We start from the raw sequence: 23,161 nt of genomic DNA on the forward strand, positions 1-23,161 counted from the left end.
GCGGGAATCTCTCCAAGCTCCATAAAAGGACTAAGGGTGTGATTCACTGGCCTTGTTACGCTCTTGCTCAAGCGAAACGAGGCCGGTGAATAGCGGGAGAGGCCAAAAACGAGAACTGCGCCAGGCACCAGACAGTTTGCCTGGCAACCGGCCCGCTCCCGTAGGCAAAATCGAGATCTTGCCGTAGCGTGGCGAGAAACCAATTATCACCACTTGAGCCCCATTTCTATACAATTAACAAGAGCCACCCCTTATCCAACAGCCTCCCGCCATTCATCGGCCTCCCCAGCAAGTGCTCACACTGGCGCCGATTATTACTCCTTTTGAACAATGTGAACCTGGTGGAAGGGCTTCTGTGGGGAGCTGAGGAGGTGGGTAGCCATTTTTGCTCACAGGCAAAGAGCCCGGGGGTGCTGGGCTTGCCACCCCAGTGCTTAGTGGGGGAGGGGGATCCAGGGCTGGGGATGGGCGACCCTCCACAGGATTGGCCGCCGTGGGAGGGTGGGGTACATTATTCACGGCAACCGGGGGGTTGGCCCGCATTGCGGAAGAATGTGGCAGAGGCATCCTACTGGTTGTGCACAAACGACCCGTGTGTTGGCAGTGAGATGCGGCCTCATCGGAGGGGTGGAACTCAGGGGAGCTGATGGCCACCATCCCCACTCCACGGGAGAGCAGGAACACAGCCTGACAGGAAACTGCTGGATTATTAAAAAGCGCTGAGCTCTACTTTTAGTTTGAGGTGTGTTTTCATGTCCGTTGCCTGACTGAGCCCTCCGTTCTCATCACAACAGTAATTTTTCTTTTCTTTCCTTCTCCCCCCTTCTCCAGAAATACGAATCCGAGCTTCAAAGAAATTCTGACCAGGATCGAAGCCCACCCTGAGTGCCGAAACCTGCCCATGATCTCATTTCTTATCCTCCCGATGCAGAGAGTCACAAGGCTTCCTCTACTGATGGATGTAAGGAGCGACTGAAATATTCTCTGCCTTAATCGAACGGAAAATCTGCGGGGAAGGGATGTGGGGCGGGGGTGGCCGATAACAGGCTGTGGTTCTATATCGTCTTGTCTCACCGTGCGAAATACTTGAAGCTCGCGGGAAAAATAATGGGGCAAAATCCTAAACTTTAAAGATCAGAGGTGACCTCAGGAAACATCACAAAATGTATCGGAAATCTGGAAGGGATTTTGTTGGGCAAGTTTATGGAATCAAATGTAGTTCAGAGACCGATCAGCCAGGATGTACTCGGGTGGCAGAACAGGTGGGTGAGGCTGAGTAGTATCCTCCTGTTCCTGGAAATGCTTTCAAAGACACCCTGAAATCAGCTGACTGAATACTTCGGGGAAGTTGAAAATCTCCTCAGGATTTAATTTATGTTTGGCCCAGCATACCCACCAACTCCTTCAGTGTGATGTTTTACCCCTCTGACATGTGACCCACTCCCCTCACTGCCTGCCTTCACGCTGACAGCAGATGTGCGAGGCGCTCTTGGATTTCTGGCAATCCTGCTCGGGAATCCCGGACAGGATACTCCGTCCCGCCAGCCCCATTTTCAACAAGCAGCGGGACATTCCGTCCTGGCAGCCGACCAATGGGGTTTCCCCATTGTGGCCATCCCGCGCCATCGGGAAACCCGCGGGCGTGGGTGCGCTGCTGGGGAGGCGGAGAATCCCGCTGCCCATCTTCCACCCTCCATTAGACCTGAGCTCATCCAGAATTCTGCTGCCCTTATCGACATGCGTTACCCATGTTCACCCATCACCCCTGTACCCTCTGACCCACATTGTTTCTGGATAAGCAACACCTTGATTTAAAAATCGTAATCCTTGATTTCTCGTCATCTCACCCTTTTGTCCTCCGGCCATGAAACTATCCAAGATCTCCTCCATCTCTGGTCTCTTTCCCACCCCAATTTTCATTTCTCCTCCATTGGTGACTTTATCTTCACCTGCCTGGGCCTTACGTTTTGCATTCCCTCTGTAAACATCTCCGCCGCTCCACCTCACTTTTCAGCTTGAAAAACGCACCTTAAAACCTATCTTTTGTGACCAAAAGTTCGTCTAGTACATGCCTAGTTTCACAGAATTGTTGCAGTGAAGTCCATTTGGCCCATCGTGTGTGCACTGTCTCCAAACGAGCATTATGGCATTGTGCGATTCCCCTGCCTTTTCCCCGTACCCCTGTGTGGTGAATGTAATATAGATGTATATATGTTAATTCACACAGTCTTTGTAAGTGCAGTAGCGCTATCCTACCACTAGGGGGAGTAGTGCTGGGAGCACTCAGGAACTTGTATTGGGCTCCATCCTTGGCTCCGCCCACGACTCCTCCCCCTAGTGCAACTGTATAAATACCCTTGTCCAGAGTCAGCCTGAGTTCACTACGAGTTCATCGACAGGTAACAGGCTGGCTCTGAAGTAAGTCGATTAAAGCCTAGATTCACATCGGAAACACGTGTCTGGTGAATTGATGGTTCCATCACCCTGCACATTGTTTCTATTCAAATTAATCAACGAATGCCCTCTTGAACCCCTCGATTGGACCTGCCTCCACCACACGTCCAGGCAGTGCATTCCAGGCTCAAACCACTTGTTCTACGACAAAGCTTTTTTCTCACATCACATTTGCTTCTTTTGCAAATCACTTTAAATCTGTGCCCGCTCGTTTTTGATCCTTTTACGAGCAGTTTCTCCCTTCTATTCTGTTCAACCCCCTCCTGAGTTTGAATAACTCAATCAGATCTCCTCTTGTCCTTCTTCTCTCCAAGGAGAACGGACCCAACCTCCGCAATCGATCCTCATATCTGAAGCTTCTCCTGACGGGTCTCCCGAATAAATGCTGTTTCCTCGGTCAGAGCCCTGCGAAGTGCCTTGAGAGGTTTTACTGTGTTAAAGGTGCGACATAAATGCAGGATGTTTTTTGTTTGCCTCCTTTCCTGAGTCATAGAATTTACAGTGCAGAAGGAGGCCATTCGGCCCATCGAGTCTGCACCAGCTCTTGGAAAAAGCACCCTACCCAAGGTCAACACCTCCACCCTATCCCCATAATCCAGTAACCCCACCCAACACTAAGGGCAATTTTGGACACTAAGGGCAATTCACCTAACCTGCACATCTTTGGACTGTGGGAGGAAACCGGAGCACCCGGAGGAAACCCACGGGGAGGATGTGCAGACTCCGCACAGACAGTAACCCAAGCCGGAATCGAACCTGGGACCCTGGACCTGTGAAGCAATTGTGCTATCCACAATGCTACCGTGCTGCCCCAGTCGAGGCTCATCTGCTCATGGAATTCCATCTCTCCATTATTCCCAGCCATCTTCCCTCCTCAACTCCGAACTCTCAGGAATGCATATTCACAATGATTCCGGATTGATTCGCTTGAATAAGCTCATGGCAAAAGAGGGTGGAACTACTACTGGCGCTAATGAGAACCCACACAAACCAACATCGGAGGAAAGAATGTGTAACCTGTTGCCTCATTGTTGTCGAGTCTCTTCCTCATGACACTGATTGCCTGAAGCATTTACTCAGCTAACGTGATGACACATACTGCAGCAATTCAAGAAAATGGCTCACTAACACTTTCTCAAGAGCAATTAGAGATGGACAATCGTGCTCTCATTCTGAGAATTAATTCTTTTTAGGGGAAAAAAAAATAACATCTCTTTGGTTAAAAATGTGACCCCCCCCTACTGAAATCTTTGGGGAGGCGTGAAGTCGGTTCGACATTTATGTATGAGATTTGGATGATATGATATTAGATGTAAGAGGGGGACAAGGTCAGGGGTTCAAAATCACCAGGGGCGTGGATAAAGTCGATAAGCAGAAACATTGGTGGACGGGTCGAGAACCAGAGGAGAAGAGTTGAAGGTCAATGATAAAAGGAGCAAAGACAACATTGGAGAGAAGCCTTTACGCGCATTGTGTGGTTAGAATCTGGAATGCACAGCCCCAGAGTGTGATGGAGTTAGTCAGTCATGGCTTTCCAAAGAGAATTGGGATCATGATCTGAAGACAGAAAGTTTGCAGCGTTACGGGAGAGCGTGGGGAATTGGGACTAGCTGATGTGCTCTTGCAGGGCCCCAGCATGGACAGGATGGGCCGAATGACCTCCTCCTGTGCCGTGATGATGCTATGGTTTTAAAGAGACACAGCTTTGAATTAGTTATTTGTAAATTTACACCGTATACAAGGAAGCTCTTCTTGATCCAGATAAGTGGTTAACACATGAATGGCTCCCAAATGCAACAATGAAGGGCTAAACTTGGGAATGATTCAAAAATCTGATCCAGGTTGTAGTGGGGGGAAACAATACGGGTGGGATTCTCTGTCCAGCGACGCAGGAATCGGGAAACATGATCGGATGGAGAATCGCGTATGAGCCGAAGTTTGAGGCCAGCGGCAGGCATTCGATGGAATGCCATACACCAGTGCCTCGACAGCGGCGTAAATGCGTTCCACGCCGGCAAATTGTACGGTAAATACCTGCAGCATATCATCAACAGGCCCGACCCAGCAATTTCCGGGGCCCCCGCGATCCTCCGCCTCCGTCAGGAGGAATTACCAATAGTGAGGTGCACTTGTGGTATTTAAAATTGGGAATCTGGGGCGGGATTCTCCCATTCCGCGGCAGAATGTTCACGCCGTCTTAAACGCCGTCACGTTTTACGACGGTGTGAACGGGCCGCTGCCAGGAGTTTTTCTGGCCCCGATAGGGGGCCAGCACGGCGCTGAAGCGGGTCACGCCGCTCCAGCTGCCGATCCCTGCGCGAGCTGTGCGCCGCGGGAACTGCGCGGTGGCGCTGGCGCCAACACACACATGCACAGTGGCCTCCTACAACCCGCCGGTCCCGACGCAACATGGCGCAGGACTACAGGGGCTGGCGCGTAGGATAGGAGGCCCCCAGCCAGAGACGCCGGCCCGCCGATCGGTGGGCTCTGATCGCGGGCCAGGCCACATCGGAGAACGCCCCGGGGTCGGAGCCCCCCCCCCCCCCCACCGGCCGCCACCCGACCCTTACACGCAGAGTTCCCGCCGGCTGCAAGCGGGTGTGGACGGCGCCGGCGGGACTTGGCGTTTTACCTGCGGACGCTCAGCCCATCCGGGCCGGAGAATCAGCGAGCCAGCCGCATAGAGCCAATGGCGCCAATTCTCTGCTCTGCGGAGAATCGCGGGCTGGCTTCGGGGCGGCGTGGCGCGTTGGCGGGGATTCTCCGGCCCGGCCCAGGGTTGGGGGAATCCCGCCCCAGATGCTGTGGCTGCTGAGGGATTGAGAGAGGAGGGGTGGGAAAAGTGTTCAACACATTGCTATAGTGTGTCGCTGGCCGGTGGTGGGGATGTGACTTCTGCCAGGGCCAGGGAGAATAGCGGGGGGCAGCCAGGAGGATGGCCGTGGGATCAGGGGCCACCATTTCCACCGCCTGCAAGGCAGCCATGCGGCTACGCATGCCACTGACTGCCCACCGTAAACTTAACGTCACGGGTTGTATGGTGCCTCTGCAGCTCATCCTCCTCTATACCATCTGGCCCCAGCCGACCCATCAACGGGATAGGTCTGCTCCAGTGCAACCAGTGGCAACTTCCTGGCTGTGATGAGGGTGTGTGGGGAGTGAAGTGCCAACATGCAGCTCCTGCTTGTCAGGCTGTCGGGTGCTGATCCCGACTCCGGCGAATCACGTGCCAGCGTTCTTTTGAAATTGCAATTGTGACACATGGTGCCTGTGTTGGTCCTGAATGGCTCCGGGGCCGCCGCCGCTTTCGGGCCTGTAGAACGCATGCGATCCAGTCCCAGCATCAGCACTTAGTCCCTGAAACGGAGAATCCGGCCCTGGGCTTGTTTTCTGAGAGCCCGACCAGCATTCCAAATGAACGATGGCCTGACGATACTTTGGTGTTTGATTGTCTGATGTAAGATATGGCTTTTGAAGTACAGCGGTCATTCAGAAAGAGAACATTCTGACTCGTGTGTCATACCCTGACATTTCCTTTGCAGACAATTTGCCAGAAAACGCCGAAAGAATCCCCAGAGAACGAGTGCACAAAGAAAGCGTTGCAAGCTGTTAGCAAGGTGAGGAGCTTTATCCTTTTGTGCTAAACCTATCAAACAATTGCCTTAAGGTATCAGCCAACCTTATATTACAAGGAATATTATTACAAATGTATCATTCTTGCTGTTTACTATAGAGATACGGTTTAGGAAAAACAGCCGGAGGCTATTGATTGCTAAGTATATTGAGCACATATAAAAAGGGACTGCTGGGAAACTGGGTGTTAGTATGCAGGAGGCATACTTCTTACATGATATGTAATGCTGCGTTCTGTGAATAATCCTACTGTCAAGACAAGGACCTGTGTCTAGTTTTATACTTCATCATCTGGCTTGGATCCATCGAACAGAAAGTATTCAGATTGATCCCCAAATGGAGGAGTTGCTTGCTCAGTCTATTGAGAGAGCTTCCATGTCTTTAACCCATGGGCTAGTTATGTGCACATAATGGCATCTCAGAAGCTGTGTATACAGTTTAAGCAGCAGCTATGACTCTTGGGTTGTGGGTTCAAGTCCCAATAAAGAGACATGAGGACATCACCCATGTTGGCACTCCAGTGTAGTACTGAGGAAGTGCTACACTGTTGATAATGGGAGCCATGGTTTTGATGAGATGCTGAGCGGTGACCCTCTCTGCCCCCTCAGGTGGAATGCACGATTTTGGAGAGGGGCAGCGGAGTGCTCCCTGGTGCCCTAGTCATAATCTATGCCAAAGCCAACACAAAGCTAGTAATGATCACATTGCTGTCAGTGAGACCTCGGGAAGAATTATGGGCAGGTAGAGCCACTGTCAGGTTGGACTCCACACACCTTACAGGTGCTGCTCCAGGAATATCCTCCTGATCATTTGCTGGATTTAAGCGTACTGGACATGCGAGAAACTGTCAATTGAAGGGCCTGATTAGATTCCTCAAGTGACACCCAGGAAATGGACTGCTCAAAATGGAATTGACCCACCCACAATGGGAGAGTTGCAGTGGAATGAGACAAGGCTGTGGTCAGGAGCATTTTGTCATTGGAAATAGCACGTCAAGTGTATGATTCTTTCATTGCCCAGAGGTAATGTTGCTATTTTGAGATTAAGTACTCTTAAATTCTTTCTCTCGAAAGGAATTGCGGTCTCCTCTTACATGCACTGGTCGGAAAGAATTTGTGATGTGGTGGGACTGGTGGAGCAACTTTCATTGGGAGGGGAAACTAGTGAGTCACCTGTATGTTTGCTCTTGAAATGGATTGTGTTAAAGGGAGTTGACCATCAGCTTAAATGATTTGCTGGCGTGTATCTACTTTGGGTTATTGTTTGATAGGGGAGGGAGGAATCCACCACAACCTTGAAAACAAAACAAAGGTTTGTAGTTAAAGGTGTCCCCAAACGTTTTTAGCCAATGTTAGACTGGTACAGGGGATTGGGGCTGGTATGTACAGAGCTTGCCCATGTGGGCATGATATTTGTAGCAGTATGGTGCTCGAGTAACCTTCAGACAGGGAAGGGAGAATGGTTTGTGCAGAAAGAATAAGATTTTACAAACAAATACTTGAGGCAAAATCTTGCCCTCTTACTAGGAGCAGTTTTTATGAACAATTAGACTCTCTCTCTCTCCCTCTCCATCGCCCTCCCTCTTTGTCTCTCTCCCTCTCTCTTCCTCTCTTTCCTGCTCTCTCCCTCTTTCTCCTTCCATCTCTCCCCCCTTTACCGCACTCTTTCTCCCTCTCTCTCCCTCTCTCCCCATCTTCTATGCATCTATTTGAGTTGGATGATCAGCCTTGATTGTGATGAATGGCGGAGCAGGCTCGAAGGGCCAAAAGGCCTCCTCCTGCTCCTATCTTCTATGTATCTATGTATCGCTCTCTGTCTCTCTCCCCTTTTCTACCTTTCTACCCTCTCTTGCTCTCTCCCTCTTTTCCCTCCTTCTCTCCCCTTCTATCTCCCTCTCTATCTCTCTCTGCAAATGGTGGACATCGTCTTAAACTCCTCGACGCAGAGGTCCTTGGAGGGAGTCGTTCTATTAAAGGGTTCCCTGTGAGGGGGGGGTTCCACTATTACAGAGGCCCATATGGAGTGGGAGATTGGGGGGAGGGAGCGTTCTGCTAGTGGTGGCGTGGACAGGCAGTGCATTGTTGAGGGGGGGTGTGGCCCTCGGGTGGGCTCGGATGGTTGCTACCAGCGTGGCCCTGGTGTTGACCCTGGGTGTTGGCCAAAGGGGATACCGTTGCCCCCCGGCTCGTTGCAAGGTCCACCACGGCAGGATCACGATTGCTGAGACCACAAGGGAACCTCCCCATATAATTCCCAGCCATAGGGACCGGACAATCATGGGAGGCTGGAGCATAAGGTACAGGGCCCGCTAAATAGATGCAAATCATTAAGTCCTATTTGCATTTATTTGCATCCCCCTGTACAGCATGCACCGAAGACCTTGTTAACGCCAGGTGGGGGTCGGAGCATGGGAGTTGTGTTCGGTGCCCGACGTCGATCGTGATTTTCCCCCGGCGCTCAATTCTCCGTCCCATCGGGGAATGCATTCCGGGCGGTCAGGGACAGAAAATCACACCCATGACCTCTAACACCTAAAAGGACAAGGGCAGCAGATATAAACAAACCCCACTACCTGGATGTTCCCCCCCAACACCCTGATTTAGAAATATATCACCGTTCCTTCACTGTCTCCCTTTCAGCACGCTGGCAGTTTGACTAGATTGAGAAGGTGGAGGAGAGAGGATGAAATGTCCAGGAAATTCACCGAGCCGGGGTTGGTAACCTGGGAGATTTGGGGCAGGGTGAAAGGTCATGCTAATTTCCCGGCCTTTGACCCTGGTGTAAAGTTAACACAGGATAAGTAAAAATGGCACAATAGCAAAAGGACCAGGGGGGGAGATGAGGAGACGTATTTTGAACCATATTAGCCAGCTTTGTTGTGACTACAATGCGCTGCCTGAAAGCAGCTTCAATAATGACTTCCAACGGCGCCGAGGTCCCAGGTTCGAATCCCGGCTCTGGGTCACTGTCCGTGAGGAGTTTGCACATTCTCCCCGTGTTTGCGTGGGTTTCACCCCCACAACCCAAAGATGTGCAGGTTAGGTGGATGGGCCGTGCTAAATTGCCCCTTAATTGGAAAATAAAATAAAATAATGACTTCCAAAAGGGAATTGCATCAACCCTTGAAGGGGGTAATATTGTAGGACCACGGAAAGTGGGACTAACTGGATAGCTCTTTCGAAGAGCCGTCACAGACACGATAGACTGAATGGCCTCCTTCTGCGCTGACATTTTGTGGTGGTATGATTAGCATAGCTGCCTGCCATTGGTGCAAAACACCGGCTTACCATTGGCCCTGGTCGGTCATGTGCGTCTCGACCGGTTGGTTAAGACCAGTCATGTGACGGCTCCCCGATTGGTCGAGAGGTTGAGTTAACCCCGCCTCCAGGGCGGGGTATAAATACCCAGTACTCCCGGCGGTCGTCCTTCTACTGTAATCGACCGCAGGGCTAACATCTAGCTGATTAAAGCCATACTTTTGTCTAGCAACTCGTCTCGCGTTCAGTTGATGGGATCAATTTAATCAGCTAGAAATTTGAAGATGGAGCTCCGGATCAAGCCCGAATGCCTCCGCATCAGCCCGCAAACTCAGAACGCTTCAGAAATCTTCAAGCATTGGCTGGCGTGTTTCGATGGCTACCTGGCAACCGCAAGCAGCCCCCCCACCATGGCACAGAAGCTTCATATTCTCCATTCCAGCGTGGGCATGGCGGCCTACGCGATGATTGGGGAAAAAAAAGAGTACGACGTGGCCATGGATAAGCTGAAAGGACAGTTTCTTAAGTCGGTAAACCGAGTGTTTGCCCGACATCTGCTGGCTGCCAGACAACAGCACCCCGGTGAGTCCTTAGACGATTTTTACCAGGCCCTCGCTGTCCTGGGGAGGAATTGCGCCTGCCTCCAAGTTTCAGCCACTGAGCACATGGAACTTTTGATCAGAGATGCTTACGTGGCAGGGATGCAGTCCCCCGCTATCCGCCAGCGGATGCTGGAAAAAGACGACCTCAGCCTAACTGAGGCACAGACTCTCTCCACCTCCCTGGAGGTCGCCGATTTAAACTCCCGCGCCTATTTCCCCAGCCGCATTGCAGCGCCCTGGGCCTCCTGGCACGCTTCCCCACCTCCATCCACCACTCCCGACCCCCCTCAGGCCTGCGCCACGGGACGCCCCGACAATTCCGCGGGGCCCCGCTGCTATTTCTATGGGTTCGCCAAACACCCTTGCCCGTGCTGCCCGGCCCGCTCCGCCCTTTGTAAGAGCTGCGGGAAGAAGGGCTATTTTTCGTCGGTCTGCCAGGCCAAATTGGTCACTGCAGCGACCGGGGATCTCCTCCTCCGGGCCCTTCCGGGCCTTCCCAGCGTACTGCGCCAATCTCTCCCCCCCCCCCCCCCCCACTCCGGGCCCCTGCGCCCGGCCTGCGCGCCTCTCTGCCCCCGCTCTCAGCCGCTCCGATCGGCCCGCCGGCACCACTAACCCCGCCCCCAGCAACCATGAGGGTCCTGCAGGCGCCGCCATCTTGGGGCCCCGGACGCCACGTGCGGGTCCTGGGCGCTGCCATCCTGAACTTGCACACAAAGCCCTGCCAGCACTTACTCGGCCGCCGACGACTACGACGATGGATCTTCTCCACGGCTCGCGGCCATTCAGCTCGACCAGTCACGTCCACGCACGCTCGCCAAGACGACGACGCTAATCCACCTCAACGGGCACGAGACGGGCTGCTTGCTGGACTCCAGGAGCACGGAAAGCTTCGTACACCCTGACACGGTAAGATGCTGCGCGCTCCCTGTCCACCCTGTAAAACACAAAATCGGGTTAGCCTCAGGTTCGCACTCCGTCCGCATCACCGGGTGCTGCATCGCGGACCTCACGGTCCAAGGGAAGATTTTTAAAAATTATAAACTCCTTATCCTCCCCGACCTTTGCGCACCGGCACTCCTAGGACTGGACTTCCAGTGCAACCTCCAGAGCTTGACCTTCCAATTCGGCGGCCCTATACCCCCCCTCACTGTCTGCAGCCTTGCGTCCCTCAAAGTGGACCCCCCCCTCCTTGTTTGCTAATCTCACCCCTGATTGCAAATCCGTCGCGACACGGAGCAGACGGTACAGCACCCAGGACCGGACTTTCATCAGGTCCGAGGTCCAGAGGTTGCTGAAGGAAGGGGTCATCGAGGCCAGCAACAGTCCCTGGCGAGCCCAAGTGCTGGTGGTCCGGACTGGGGAGAAAAACCGGATGGTCATTGACTAGAGCCAGACTATCAATCGGTTTACGCAACTGGACGCGTATCCTCTCCCCCGTATTTCCGCCATGGTAAACGAGATTGCGAAATACAAAGTCTTCTCCACGGTGGACCTCAAGTCCGCTTATCATCACCTCCCCATCCGCGCGAGTGACCGCAAGTACACCGCGTTTGAGGCAGATGGGCGCCTCTACCACTTCCTCAGGGTTTCATTCGGTGTCACAAATGGGGTCTCGGTCTTCCAACGGGAGATAGACCGACTGGTCGACAAGTACAGATTACGGGCTACCTTCCCGTACCTCGATAATGTCACCATCTGCGGCCATGACCAGCAGGACCATAACACCAACCTCCGAAAATTCCTCCAAACCGCAAAACTCCTTAACCTAACTTACAATAAGGATAAGTGCGTGTTTAGCAACAACCGTCTAGCCATCCTCGGCTACATAGTGTGTAACGGAGTGATAGGCCCTGAACGCATGCGCCCCCTGATGGAACTCCCTCTCCCCAATACCCCCAAATCCCTTAAACAATGCCTGGGTTTCTTCGCTTACTACGCCCAATGGGTTCCCAACTACGCCGACAAGGCCCGTCCCCTCATTCAGTCCACAACCTTCCCGCCGTCGTCAGAGGCCTGCCAGACCTTTAGCCGCATCAAAGCGGACATCGCAAAGGCCACGATGCGCGCCATCGACGAGTCCCTCCCCTTCCAGGTCGAGAGCGACGCATCAGAAGTAGCTCTGGCGGCCACCCTGAACCAAGCGGGCAGACCCGTGGCCTTCTTCTCCAGAACCCTCCAGGCTTCCGAACTCCGCCACGCCTCAGTGGAAAAGGAAGCCCAGGCCATAGTCGAAGCTGTGCGACACTGGAGGCACTATTTGGCCGGCAGGAAGTTTACCCTCCTCACAGACCAACGGTCAGTGGCCTTCATGTTCTTTTTTTTAAATTTTTTTTATAAATTTAGATTACCCAATTATTTTTTCTATTAAGGGGCAATTTAGCGTGGCCAATCCACCTACTCTGCACATTTTTGGGTTGTGGGGGCGAAACCCACGCAGACACGGGGAGAATGTGCAAACTCCACACGGACAGTGACCCAGAGCCGGGATCGAACCTGGGACCTCAGCGCCGTGAGGCGGTTATGCTAACCACTAGGCCACCGTGCTGCCCTTCATGTTCGATAATGCACAGAGGGTAAAGATTAAGAACGACAAGATCTTGCGGTGGCGGATCGAGTTGTCCACGTACAACTACGATATCTTGTATCATCCTGGGAAGCTCGATGAGCCTCCTGATGCCCTGTCCCGCGGTACCTGCACCAGCGCGCAGATAGACCGCCTCCGCTCCCTCCACGCAGACCTTTGCCATCCAGGGGTGACCCGTTTCTATCATTTCATAAAGACCCGCAACCTGCCCTTCTCCATCGAGGAAGCCAGGACAGTAACCCGTGACTGCCACATCTGCGCAGAGTGCAAACCGCACTTATAACGCCCCGAGCGCGCTCACCTGATCAAAGCATCCCGCCCCTTCGAACGTCTCAGCATTGACTTCAAGGGGCCCCTTCACTCTAGCAACCGCAACATTTACTTCCTGACGGTGATCGATGAATACTCCCGCTTCCCCTTCACCATTCCCTGCCCCGACATGACCACATCGACCGTCAATAAGGCCCTCCTCTCCATCTTCTCCCTGTTCGGCTACCCCGCGTACATACATAGCGATCGGGGGTCCTCATTTATGAGCGATGAGCTGCGTCAATTCCTGCTCAGCAGGGGCATTGCCTCTAGCAGGACGACCAGCTATAACCCTTGGGGTAACGGACAGGTCGAGCGGGAGAATGGTACCATCTGGAAGACCATACTACTGGCCCTCCGGTCCAGAGATCTCCCTATTTCCTGATGGCAAGAGGTTATCCCCGATGCCCTACATTCTATCCGCTCCCTCCTCTGTACCACAACTAATCAAATACCTCATGAACGTCTTCTTGTTTTCCCCAGGAAGTCGTCCTCCGGATCCCCTCTCCCGACGTGGCTGGCCGTCCCTGGACCCATCTTGCTCCGGAAGCATGTGCGGGTGCACAAGTCCGACCCGTTGGTGGAACAAGTCCAGTTACTCCACGCTAACCCGCAGTATGCGTACGTGGAGTACCCCGACGGTTGGCAGGACACGGTCTCCCTCCGGGACCTGGCAACCGCCAGTGTGCGGCCCTGCCCCCCTTCACCACAGACCCCCCCCTGTTCTTTTTCCCCCAGCGCCCCACCCAGGCCACCCCTCCCCCATCCATGGCGTCTCCACCACCAGCCCAGGTTACGGAGACAGTTCAAGGACCATCGCGCCCGGAGTCCAGGACATCAGCGGAATCACCACCATCAGCTGAACCAGCGTCACCAACTCCACTGCGGCGGTCTGCCAGGACGTCACGGGCAACGAAAAGGCTGATCGAGCCCATTTAACTTTCAACATCACCATGGACCTTGTATGGACACTATGTACTGTTGTTAAATGTCTGGGCCAGTGGGAAGCCAAGGATACATTTTTTTCCTTCTCTCCTTACTACTCATACCACCAGTTTCCACCCCCCCCCCCCCAGCTCTCATTGACACCCCCCCCCCCCCCCCCCAGGCTTCTTTCTCCGCAAGGGGTGAATGTGGTGGTATGATTAGCATAGCTGCCTGCCATTGGTGCAGAACACCGGCTTACCATTGGCCCTGGTCGGTCATGTGCCTCTCGACCGGTTGGTTGAGACCAACCCGATTGGTCGAGAGGCTGAGTTAACCCCGCCTCCAGGGCGGGGTATAAATACACAGTACTCCCGGCGGTCGTCGTTATACTGTAATCGACCGCAGGGCTAACATCTAGCTGATTAAAGCCATACTTTTGTCCAGCAACTCGTCTCGCGTTCAATTGATGGTACATCACCTTTGCCGCAAACAGTAGTGGAATTTGGAACGCAGAGCACCGGGGCGAGATCTTCCAGCCCTCCGCACGGCATGTTTTCCAGCAGCTGAGGTGCCTCTCCATTGGCCGCCTGCTAGAACTTCCGCCCAGCCTGGCGCGGGAACTCGGCGTGGGGTGTTGTCGTCATCACCTGGACCGGAAATCCCGGCAACGGAAAGGGCTGGAAAATCCCACCCACAGATTCTAACGTGACATTTAGAGTCCCACCAGAGAACAAGGCCTTCACTGATTTGGGGGAATGTGTTCCAGGAAGCTGGCACCATCAGCTCACAGGCCATATCTGTCTCTAAAACCTTTCAAATTTATGCCCAGTTATTCTGAGTAAAATATTTCCTCTCTTCTCTTGATCTAAGGATTCTGTTTATTACTGAAGTTCCACAGAGGATGACTAATCTCTGAAACTTCAAATTCGTGACTGCAATTTGTCTCTCATTAAAGCAGTATTAAAAAAAAAGGGCATTTGTTTACAGTCTGCAATACTGTCCTTCATGTATTCTGGACATCCTGAAATGCTAAATAGACAATGACGTACCTTTGAAGTATAGTCGCTGTTGCTTAGTAGAGCGTCGTGACAGCCAACTGTGTAAAAAACAGCCAAGAGTTAGATGACAGGGTGTTTTCTTTCATTGAGGGTAGTTAGAGGATGAATAATGACCAGTTCAGCGGGAAGAATTCCTCTGTTGGACAAATAGTACCATGAGAGTTTTTATAAACGCCTGAGAGGACAGACTTCAGCATTTCATCCCAAAGACTATACGGAATCATCCATCACCTACTCCCACTTCGGAGTTTTAACCCATATTGAAACCTCTGGAGTCGGGGCTTGAGAACCCAAGTGGGCTGACGTGGAGCCAAGGCCGGAACCTCGACACTTCACAGTTAAATATACCAACGATGCGAATGAAAAGACGTGAACTTATGTAGCCCCTTCGCACGCTGCAGCCATCTCAAACTGCTTTACAATCAACGACGTACCTTTAAAGCCTCTTCACTGTTGTGGGCCGGAATTCTCCAGGCATTGCAAGTCACCTTTCCCATCGGCAAGGTTTCCCAGCGGGATGGCTTCAATGGGAAATCCCGTTGATATGCGACGGGAGTATAGAACCCTGCCGCCGGCGAACGGCTCGCCGGCAAACGGCGCACCGCCGAGAAACACGTGGCTGGGCCACCGGAGAATCCAGCCGTAATGTAGGAAACGTGGCAACCAATTTGTGCACAGCAAGATCCCAGAAACTGGTAATGACCAGGTTTCTTTTATAAATTTAGAGTACCCAATTCATTTTTTCCAATTAAGGGGCAATTTAGCGTGGCCAATCCACCTACCCGGCACATCTTTGGGTTGTGGGGGTGAAACCCACGCAAACACGGGAAGAATGTGCAAACTCCACACGGACAGTGACCCAGAGCCGGGATCGAACCTGGGACCTCGGTGCCGTGAGGAGGCAGTGCTTCCGTGCTGCCCCTGGTAATGACCACTTAATCTGGGGTATTTTCGAGATGTTGGTCGAGTGATAAATAATGTTTGTGACACTGGGGATAACTGCCCTGCCTCTCTTCGCAATTGCGTCACGGGGTCATTGACATTCACCCCAGAGGGTAGGATGGAACCCCAGTTTAAAGTCTGATCCCAAAGACGGATTGACGTCTTGCATTGTATGACCAGGTTTCCTGTATGAACCGTGTTTTCCTGGCGGCAAAAGAAAATAATCATTTTCCTGTGCTTTGTGTTAGCTGGTGCGTCAGTGCAATGAAGGGGCAAGGCGAATGGAGCGAACAGAGATGATGTACACCATCAACAGTCAACTGGAGTTCAAAATAAAGGTAAGTGTTTTGTCTTTGGGTGTGCTTGAAGAGAGAGGAATGCAAAAGGCTCTTTCATTCAGATCATTTCCTCCAAACTGCTGAATTAAATCACCTCAACATTACATTTCCTTTTTGTTCTTCCTTCAACCCATGGATCTCTGATTCGTAGCTATCCAATTACCTTTTTGAATGCTCCAACCAACTGGAATTAATTACCATTGAGTGGGTGGTGGATGATTCTATTATTCAACAACTCGAAGCAATAAGGGCAATGATATCAGATCAAATAGAAGTGTTGTGGCCAGAGAACAGCAGAAACCTTTCTCTGCAAAGGGTGTTGGAGCTTGGATTTCACTATCAACAGGTCAGCATTGAACGAGAGACCAGATCGACATTTAAGAATAGGTTTGATATGTGGTTAAAGGAATGGGAGATAATAGGATATGGAAACAGTTTAGGTACATGGATTAAGACACTCCCGTGTGTGCAAGATGAAAAAGAACACTGATTGGTCACCATGCCTTCAGTCACCTCAGCCCCACATCTTGAATTCCCGCCCAAAACATCCCCACCCCAATTTTCTCCTCTAAGACATTCCTTTGATCTGACCTCTTTGATCAAGTAACTCACCTCCTGATTCCGCAAAGTCTAACAACCACCTACATGGCACAATTCAGGAGTGTAATGGAATACTCTGCACTTGCCTGGATGTGTGCAGCTCCAACAACTTTCAAGAAGCCTGACACCATCCAGGACAAAGCGGGCCACTTGATTGGCACGCCTTCAGCAAACATTCACTCCGTCCACCACCGACAAACAGTGATAGCAGTGTGTACCATCTACATGTTGCATAGATACATAGATACAGAGAAGATAGGAGCAGGAGGAAGCCTTTCGGCCCTTTGAGCCTGTTCTGCCATTCACCACGATCATGGCTGATCATCCAACTCAATAGCCTAATCCTGCTTTCTCCCATAACCTTTGATCCCATTCGCCCAAGTGCCATATCTAGCCACCTCTTGAATATATTCAATGTTTTAGAATCAACTATTTCCTGTGGTAATGAATTCCACAAACTCGCCACTCTTTCGGTGAAGAAATGTCTCCTCATCTCTGTCCGAAATGGTTTACCCTAAATCCTCAGACTGTGACCCGTGGTTGAAAAAAAAATGGACACAGCAACCATCGGGAATGTTCTGGACACACCCACCATCGGGAATATCATCCCTTCATCTATCCTGCCTAGTCCTGTTAGAATTTTATAATCTCTATGAGACCCCCCCTCATTCTGCGGAACTCCAACGAAAACAATCCCAACCTAGTCAATCTCTCCTCATATGACAGTCCTGCCATCCCTGGAATCAGACTGGTAAACCTTCGCTGCACTCCCTCGAGAGCAAAAAAATATCCTTCCTCAGAAAAGGAGACCATAATATTCTAGGTATGGCCTCACCAAGGCCCTGTATAATTGCAACAACACATCCCTGCTCCTGTACTCAAAACCTCTCGCAATGAAGGCCAACATACCATGAGCCTTCTTTACCGCCTGCACACTTACCTTCAGCGATTGGTGCACAAGGACACCCAAGTCCCACTGCACACTCCCCTCTCCCAATAACCTCACACGTATCAAAATTATACTGCATCTGCCATTAATTTTGCCCACTCGCCCAACCTGTAGGATCTCTGCATCCTCGTCACAGTTGACCCTCCAACCCAACCTGGTATCATCTGCAAACATTGAGATGTTACATTTTGTTCCCTCATCCAAGTCATTAATATATATTGTGAATAGCTGGGTCCCAGCCCCGATCCCTGTGGTACCCCACTGGTTACTGCCTGTCAATTTGATAAAGACCCATTAATTCCAACTCTTTGTTTACTCTCTGCCAATCACTTTTCTATCCATCTCATTACACTTCTCCCAATCCCATGCGCTTTAATCTTGCACAATAATCTCTTATGCGGGACTTTGCCAAACGCCTTCTGAAAGTCCAAATATACCACATCGACTGGCTCCTCCTTGTCTACTGTACTGGTTACCTCTTCAAAGAATTCCAACAGATTTGTCAAGCATGATTTCCCCTTCAGAAATCCATGCTGACTCTGACTGATCCTGCCACTGCTTTCTAAATGTTCCGCTATAAAGTCCTTGATAATGGATTCAAGAATTTTCCCCACGACCGATGTTAGGCTTACTGGTCCATAATTCCCTGTTTTCTCTCTCCCTCCCTTTTTGAATATTGGAGTAACATTAGCTACCCTGCAATCTGCAGGGACTGTTCCAGAGTCTATAGAATCCCGGAGGGTGACCACCAAGGCTCCTTAAGCAGCACCTTCCAAATCCATGACCACTGCCAACTGGAAGAACGAGGGCGTCAGACACCTGGGAACCCCACCACCTGGAGGTTCCCCTCCAAGTCACTCACCGTCCTTACTTGGAAATATGTCGCTGTTCCTTCGCTGACACTGAGTCAGAATCTAGTGCAGAAGGAGACCAGTTGGCCCATCAAGTCTGCGCCAATTCTCCAAAAGAGCACTCTACCCATGTCCACTGTCCTTCCCACCCCACCCTATGCCTATAACCTAACCTGCACATCCCTGAACACTAAGGGGCCAATATATCTAACCTGCACATCTTTGGACTGTGGGACAAAACAAGAACACCCAGAGGATTAGTCCTGGGACTATAGCTGTTTACAATCTATATAAATGATCTGCAAGCTGGGACAGAGTGTAACATGAAATGAAATGAAAATCGCTTATTGTCACGAGTAGGCTTCAAATGAAGTTACTGTGAAAAGCCCCTAGTCGCCACATTCCGGCGCCTGTTCGGGGAGGCTGTTACAGGAATCGAACCGTGCTGCTGGCTTGCCTTGGTCTGGTTTCAAAGCCAGCGATTTAGCCCAGTGAGCTAAACAGCCCCATTTGTGGATGATACTAAAATAGGAGGGAAAGCAGACAGTGGAGAGGAGATAAAGAGTTTGCCGAAGGATATAGATAGACGAGGAGAACGGGCCAAAATTTGGCAGAAGGTGTTTAATGTAGATAAGTGTGAGGTTATCTATTTTAGTTGAAAAAGTAGAAAGACAAATTATTATCTTAATGGAAAGCAGATTCAAAATGTGTCTGGGCAGAGGGATTCAGGTGTCTTTGTTCGTGAATCACAGAAAGTCGGCATGAGGGTACAGCATGTACTAAAAAAGGCAAATTAAATGTTAGTGTTTATTGCAAAAGAACTGTAGTATAAATGTAGAGAGGTGCTGTTGTACTTGTGTTGGGTGTTGTGAGACCACATCTGGAGTATTGCGTCCAGTTTTGGTCTCCTTATTTGAGGAAGGATCATAGAATCATAGAATTTACAGTGCAGAAGTAGGCCATTCAGCCCATCGAATCTCCACCCGCCCTTGGAAAGAGCACCCTACCTAAGCCCACGCCTCTACCCTATCCCCGTAATCCCAGTAGCCCCACGCCACCTAACCGTTTTGGACACAAAGGGGCAATTTAGCATGTCCAATCCACCTAACCTGCACATCTTTGGACTGTGGGAGAAACCCGGAGCACCCGGAGAAAACCCACGCACACACGGGGAGCTCCTGCAGACTCCACACACACAGTGACCCAAGCCGGGATTCGAACCTGGGACCCTGGAGCTGTGAAGCAACTGTGCTAACCACTGTGCTATTGTGCCGCCCATAGGCAGTATGGTAGCACAGTGGTGGCATTGGAGGCAGTTCAGAGGAGATTCACCAGATTGATTCTGTGATCCGGGGCCAGGGTCGATCAAGGGTCCTCAGTGCTGTGGGAAGCAGTGCTAACCACTGCACCACCATACTACCCCATAAAATAGGGATAATACGAGGGATTGGTAAATTAAAAGTAGACCAAATCCTCCATCTTGTGGGATAATCTAGAACGAGAGGTCACCGATATAGGTTGAGAAGTGGTAGATTTAAAACTGAGGTGAGGAGGAACCAATTCTCGCAGAGGGTGGTGAATTTTTGGAACTCGCTGCCCCAAAGTGCGGTGGAGTCTGAATCATTAAATGGTTTCAACAAGGAGATAGATATATTTCTGATAGAAAGCGGGTCAAAGGGATACGGGGAACAGGCAGGGAGATGGATTTGAGACCAGGAAGAGATCAGCCACGATCTGATTGAATGGCAGAGCAGGCTCGAAGGGCTGGATTTCCTACTTCTGCTCCTAATTCCTATTAAACCCACGCAGGCGCGGGGTGAACGTACAAACTCCACATAGACAGTAACCCAAGACCGGAATTGAAAGCGGGTCTTCACTGAGGCAGCAGTGCCAACAACTCTGCCACCGTGCCACCCTCAAGTCCTGGAATTTCCCCTGTCACATCACTGTGGGTGCACCTACATCTCAGGGACTGCAGCGGTTCAAGAAGGCGCCAACTTCTGAAGGGCAAGTCGGGATGGGCAATACATGCTGGTAGTCAGTGACACCCACACCTTGTAAATCAATTCTTTTAAACTTCCGAAGATCACTTTCTTGGCCTTTGTTAATTTTGTGAAGTGCCTTTGGGGTGTTTCTCCTCCATAAGTGTGCAACATAATGGTAAGATGCTGAATTATTTGGGCTGAAACTTGTTTTCCTCAGTCTTGTTGAAGAGATGCCAATACGTTGTTCCCAAAGACCAGTTTCACCCCTTAGTATTTGCGCGACCTCAAAAAAATCTAAAATAGTCAGTTCCATTTTGTCAACGCACACAGCAGCCAATTTCACGCAATACATGTTCAAAAACTCATCAGGTAAATGACCAGCTAATCTCTCTTTTCTAGTGGTACTTGCAAAATGATTATTGGCTGGCAGGATTCCTTGCTCTTTTTTCAGTCGTGCCATGGAATCTTTTATATCTGTCGGAACAGGCATGTTGACTCTCCTGAAATCATTCCAACAACACCAAACACACGGGCAGCATGGTAGCACAGTGGGTAGCACAGTTGCTTCACAGCTCCAGGGTTCGATTCCGGGCTTGGGTCACTGTCTGTGCGGAGTCTGCACGTTCTCCCCGTGTGTGCATGGGTTTCCTCCAGGTGCTCCAGTTTCCTCCCACAGTCCAAAGATTTGTGGGTTAGGTGTGTGGTGATCACAAGTTAACCAGATGCAACACAACTGAGCGACCACTAGAGGGAGCACGGGAGAGCCATATAAATACATCAGGACAGGAAGTGAGGACACTCTTCACAGCAGGGGGGCTGGTAAGCAGCACACACAGCAAGCAAAGCTGGTAGTTAGCACTGGAAGGTAGTTCTAGGTCGAGCTCTGGAAACTGAACGAACCCACAATAAAGCATCTTCTCCACACTTGAGACTGCGAGCTTTATTAAGACACGAGGAACAACACATGGTACCCAGGAGTGATTTCAGACGCTTATGACAGGACAACTCAGCTGCAGATACAGAAAACAAAAAAAAATGGCATGGAAATCTCAACCAAGAATGGCATGGAGATCTCCTGCTGGACATTCGACTGGGGAAGACATCGCTAATTCGAGGATGTGGCATGGATACCCACCTCAGCTGGACACGACTGGTAATGTAAGAAATGTCTGGAAAAGGTTTAAACAAATGTTCGATTTTTATCTCATAGCTAATGATGTTGCAGAAGCCTCAGACAAAATTAAAATAGCAATTCTCATCGAAGGGCCTGTCAATAGGAAAGTGTATAATGGATTTAAATACTCAAAAGGTGAAGACAGGAACAGCTTACAAACGTTACTAAACAAATTTGAAGAGTACTGTGAGAAATTTGAACAGCAAGGCATGCTCACAGTCCAACCTGCACAGAGACTGAGTGATGCAAAACTTAAAAAATCACAAAAAGATCAGGAAATCGCGAATGCACAGTACAGATCAAAAAGAAGAAATAACAGGAATTTTTCACAAAGCCAAAACGCTGAAATCCAGTCCAGATCGGAAAGAAAAGGTAACTTACAACTTTTAGAAAGAAAAAACGCTGAAATCCGCGATAAAATGCCGTCGGGGCACATTTTGCAGTCTATGGTAAACAAAGAACTACAAATCGCGTCTGCGCATGCGCCGGAACCGGAAGTCGCGCATGCGCAATTTACAAAAGATCGCGGCGCCGATCGTTATGCGCATGCGCAAGCCGCGCATGCGCAGTCAAAAAAAGTCTTCGTCGCGGACCGTCATGCGCATGCGCAAGCCGCGCATGCGCAATGGACACCGAACCGCACAAGGAAAGAAAGCCGATTTGCGCATGTGCAAGTCGTTCCTACGCGTGACGTCATGACGTCTGAGAATCCTGACCACGCCCACTTAAAAGGGAAATGCCCGAAAATTGAAAACAAGACACTTAAAGTGGTAAAACCAAATTTTCTTGCCTCAGAACACAGAAAAACGCCTGAACTTAAACCAACAGTGAAAAACAACTTGCACAAAACCTTGGAAAAAGCTGCCTTCACCACACACAGTGAAGCGAACAAAAAGAATTCCGAAACAACAAAAGATGATTTGTTTTTCGACGATTACCTCTCAGACCTGACTGGGTCAGTCGGATATGCTTATCACAGCATCAGCGACACGGTCGCAAAGCACAACACGAACCAACTCGTGGTAGATGAATCCAACCAAGATGATTTGGTTTTCAAAGAATACTACTCAGACATGGCTGAGTCAGTCGGATATGCTTATCACAGCATCAGCGACACGGTCGCAAAGTTCAACACGAATCAACTCGTGGTAGAAGAATCCAACCAGGATGATTTGGTTTTCGGAGAATACTACTCAGACACAGCTGAGTCAGTCGGATATGCTTATCACAGCATCAGCGACACGGTCGCAAAGTTCAACACGAATCAACTCGTGGTAGAAGAAGCCAACGAAGATGAAATGGGTTTCAAAGAATACTACTCAGACATGGAGGAGTTATTTGGACATGCTGATCACAGCATCAGCGACACCGTTGCAAAGCTCAACACGACTCTACTCATGGTGGATGAATCCAACACCATGGTGCCATGGCAGCTCGTCGATACATTGGATGACAGCAATACCCAAGACGAAGACGACGCCACACAGAGAGCACA

The 23,161-nt window shown here is 50.7% G+C and overlaps 1 protein-coding gene across 6 annotated transcripts in view; it reads left to right on the plus strand.

The window, feature by feature from the left end:
* The window catches only part of LOC119976102 (rho guanine nucleotide exchange factor 26-like), a 233,576-nt gene that overhangs the window by 129,131 nt on the left and 81,284 nt on the right, over positions 1 to 23,161 (plus strand). For all 6 annotated transcript variants that reach the window (XM_038816267.1, XM_038816268.1, XM_038816266.1 and 3 more), the window contains 3 exons: positions 832 to 961; positions 5,997 to 6,071; positions 16,018 to 16,107. In XM_038816267.1, coding sequence (XP_038672195.1) covers positions 832 to 961; positions 5,997 to 6,071; positions 16,018 to 16,107 — 295 coding nt within the window. The remainder of the gene's footprint in view (positions 1 to 831; positions 962 to 5,996; positions 6,072 to 16,017; positions 16,108 to 23,161) is intronic.

The sequence above is a fragment of the Scyliorhinus canicula genome, chromosome 13, assembly GCF_902713615.1.
Source record: "Scyliorhinus canicula chromosome 13, sScyCan1.1, whole genome shotgun sequence".
Lineage (NCBI taxonomy): Eukaryota > Metazoa > Chordata > Chondrichthyes > Carcharhiniformes > Scyliorhinidae > Scyliorhinus > Scyliorhinus canicula.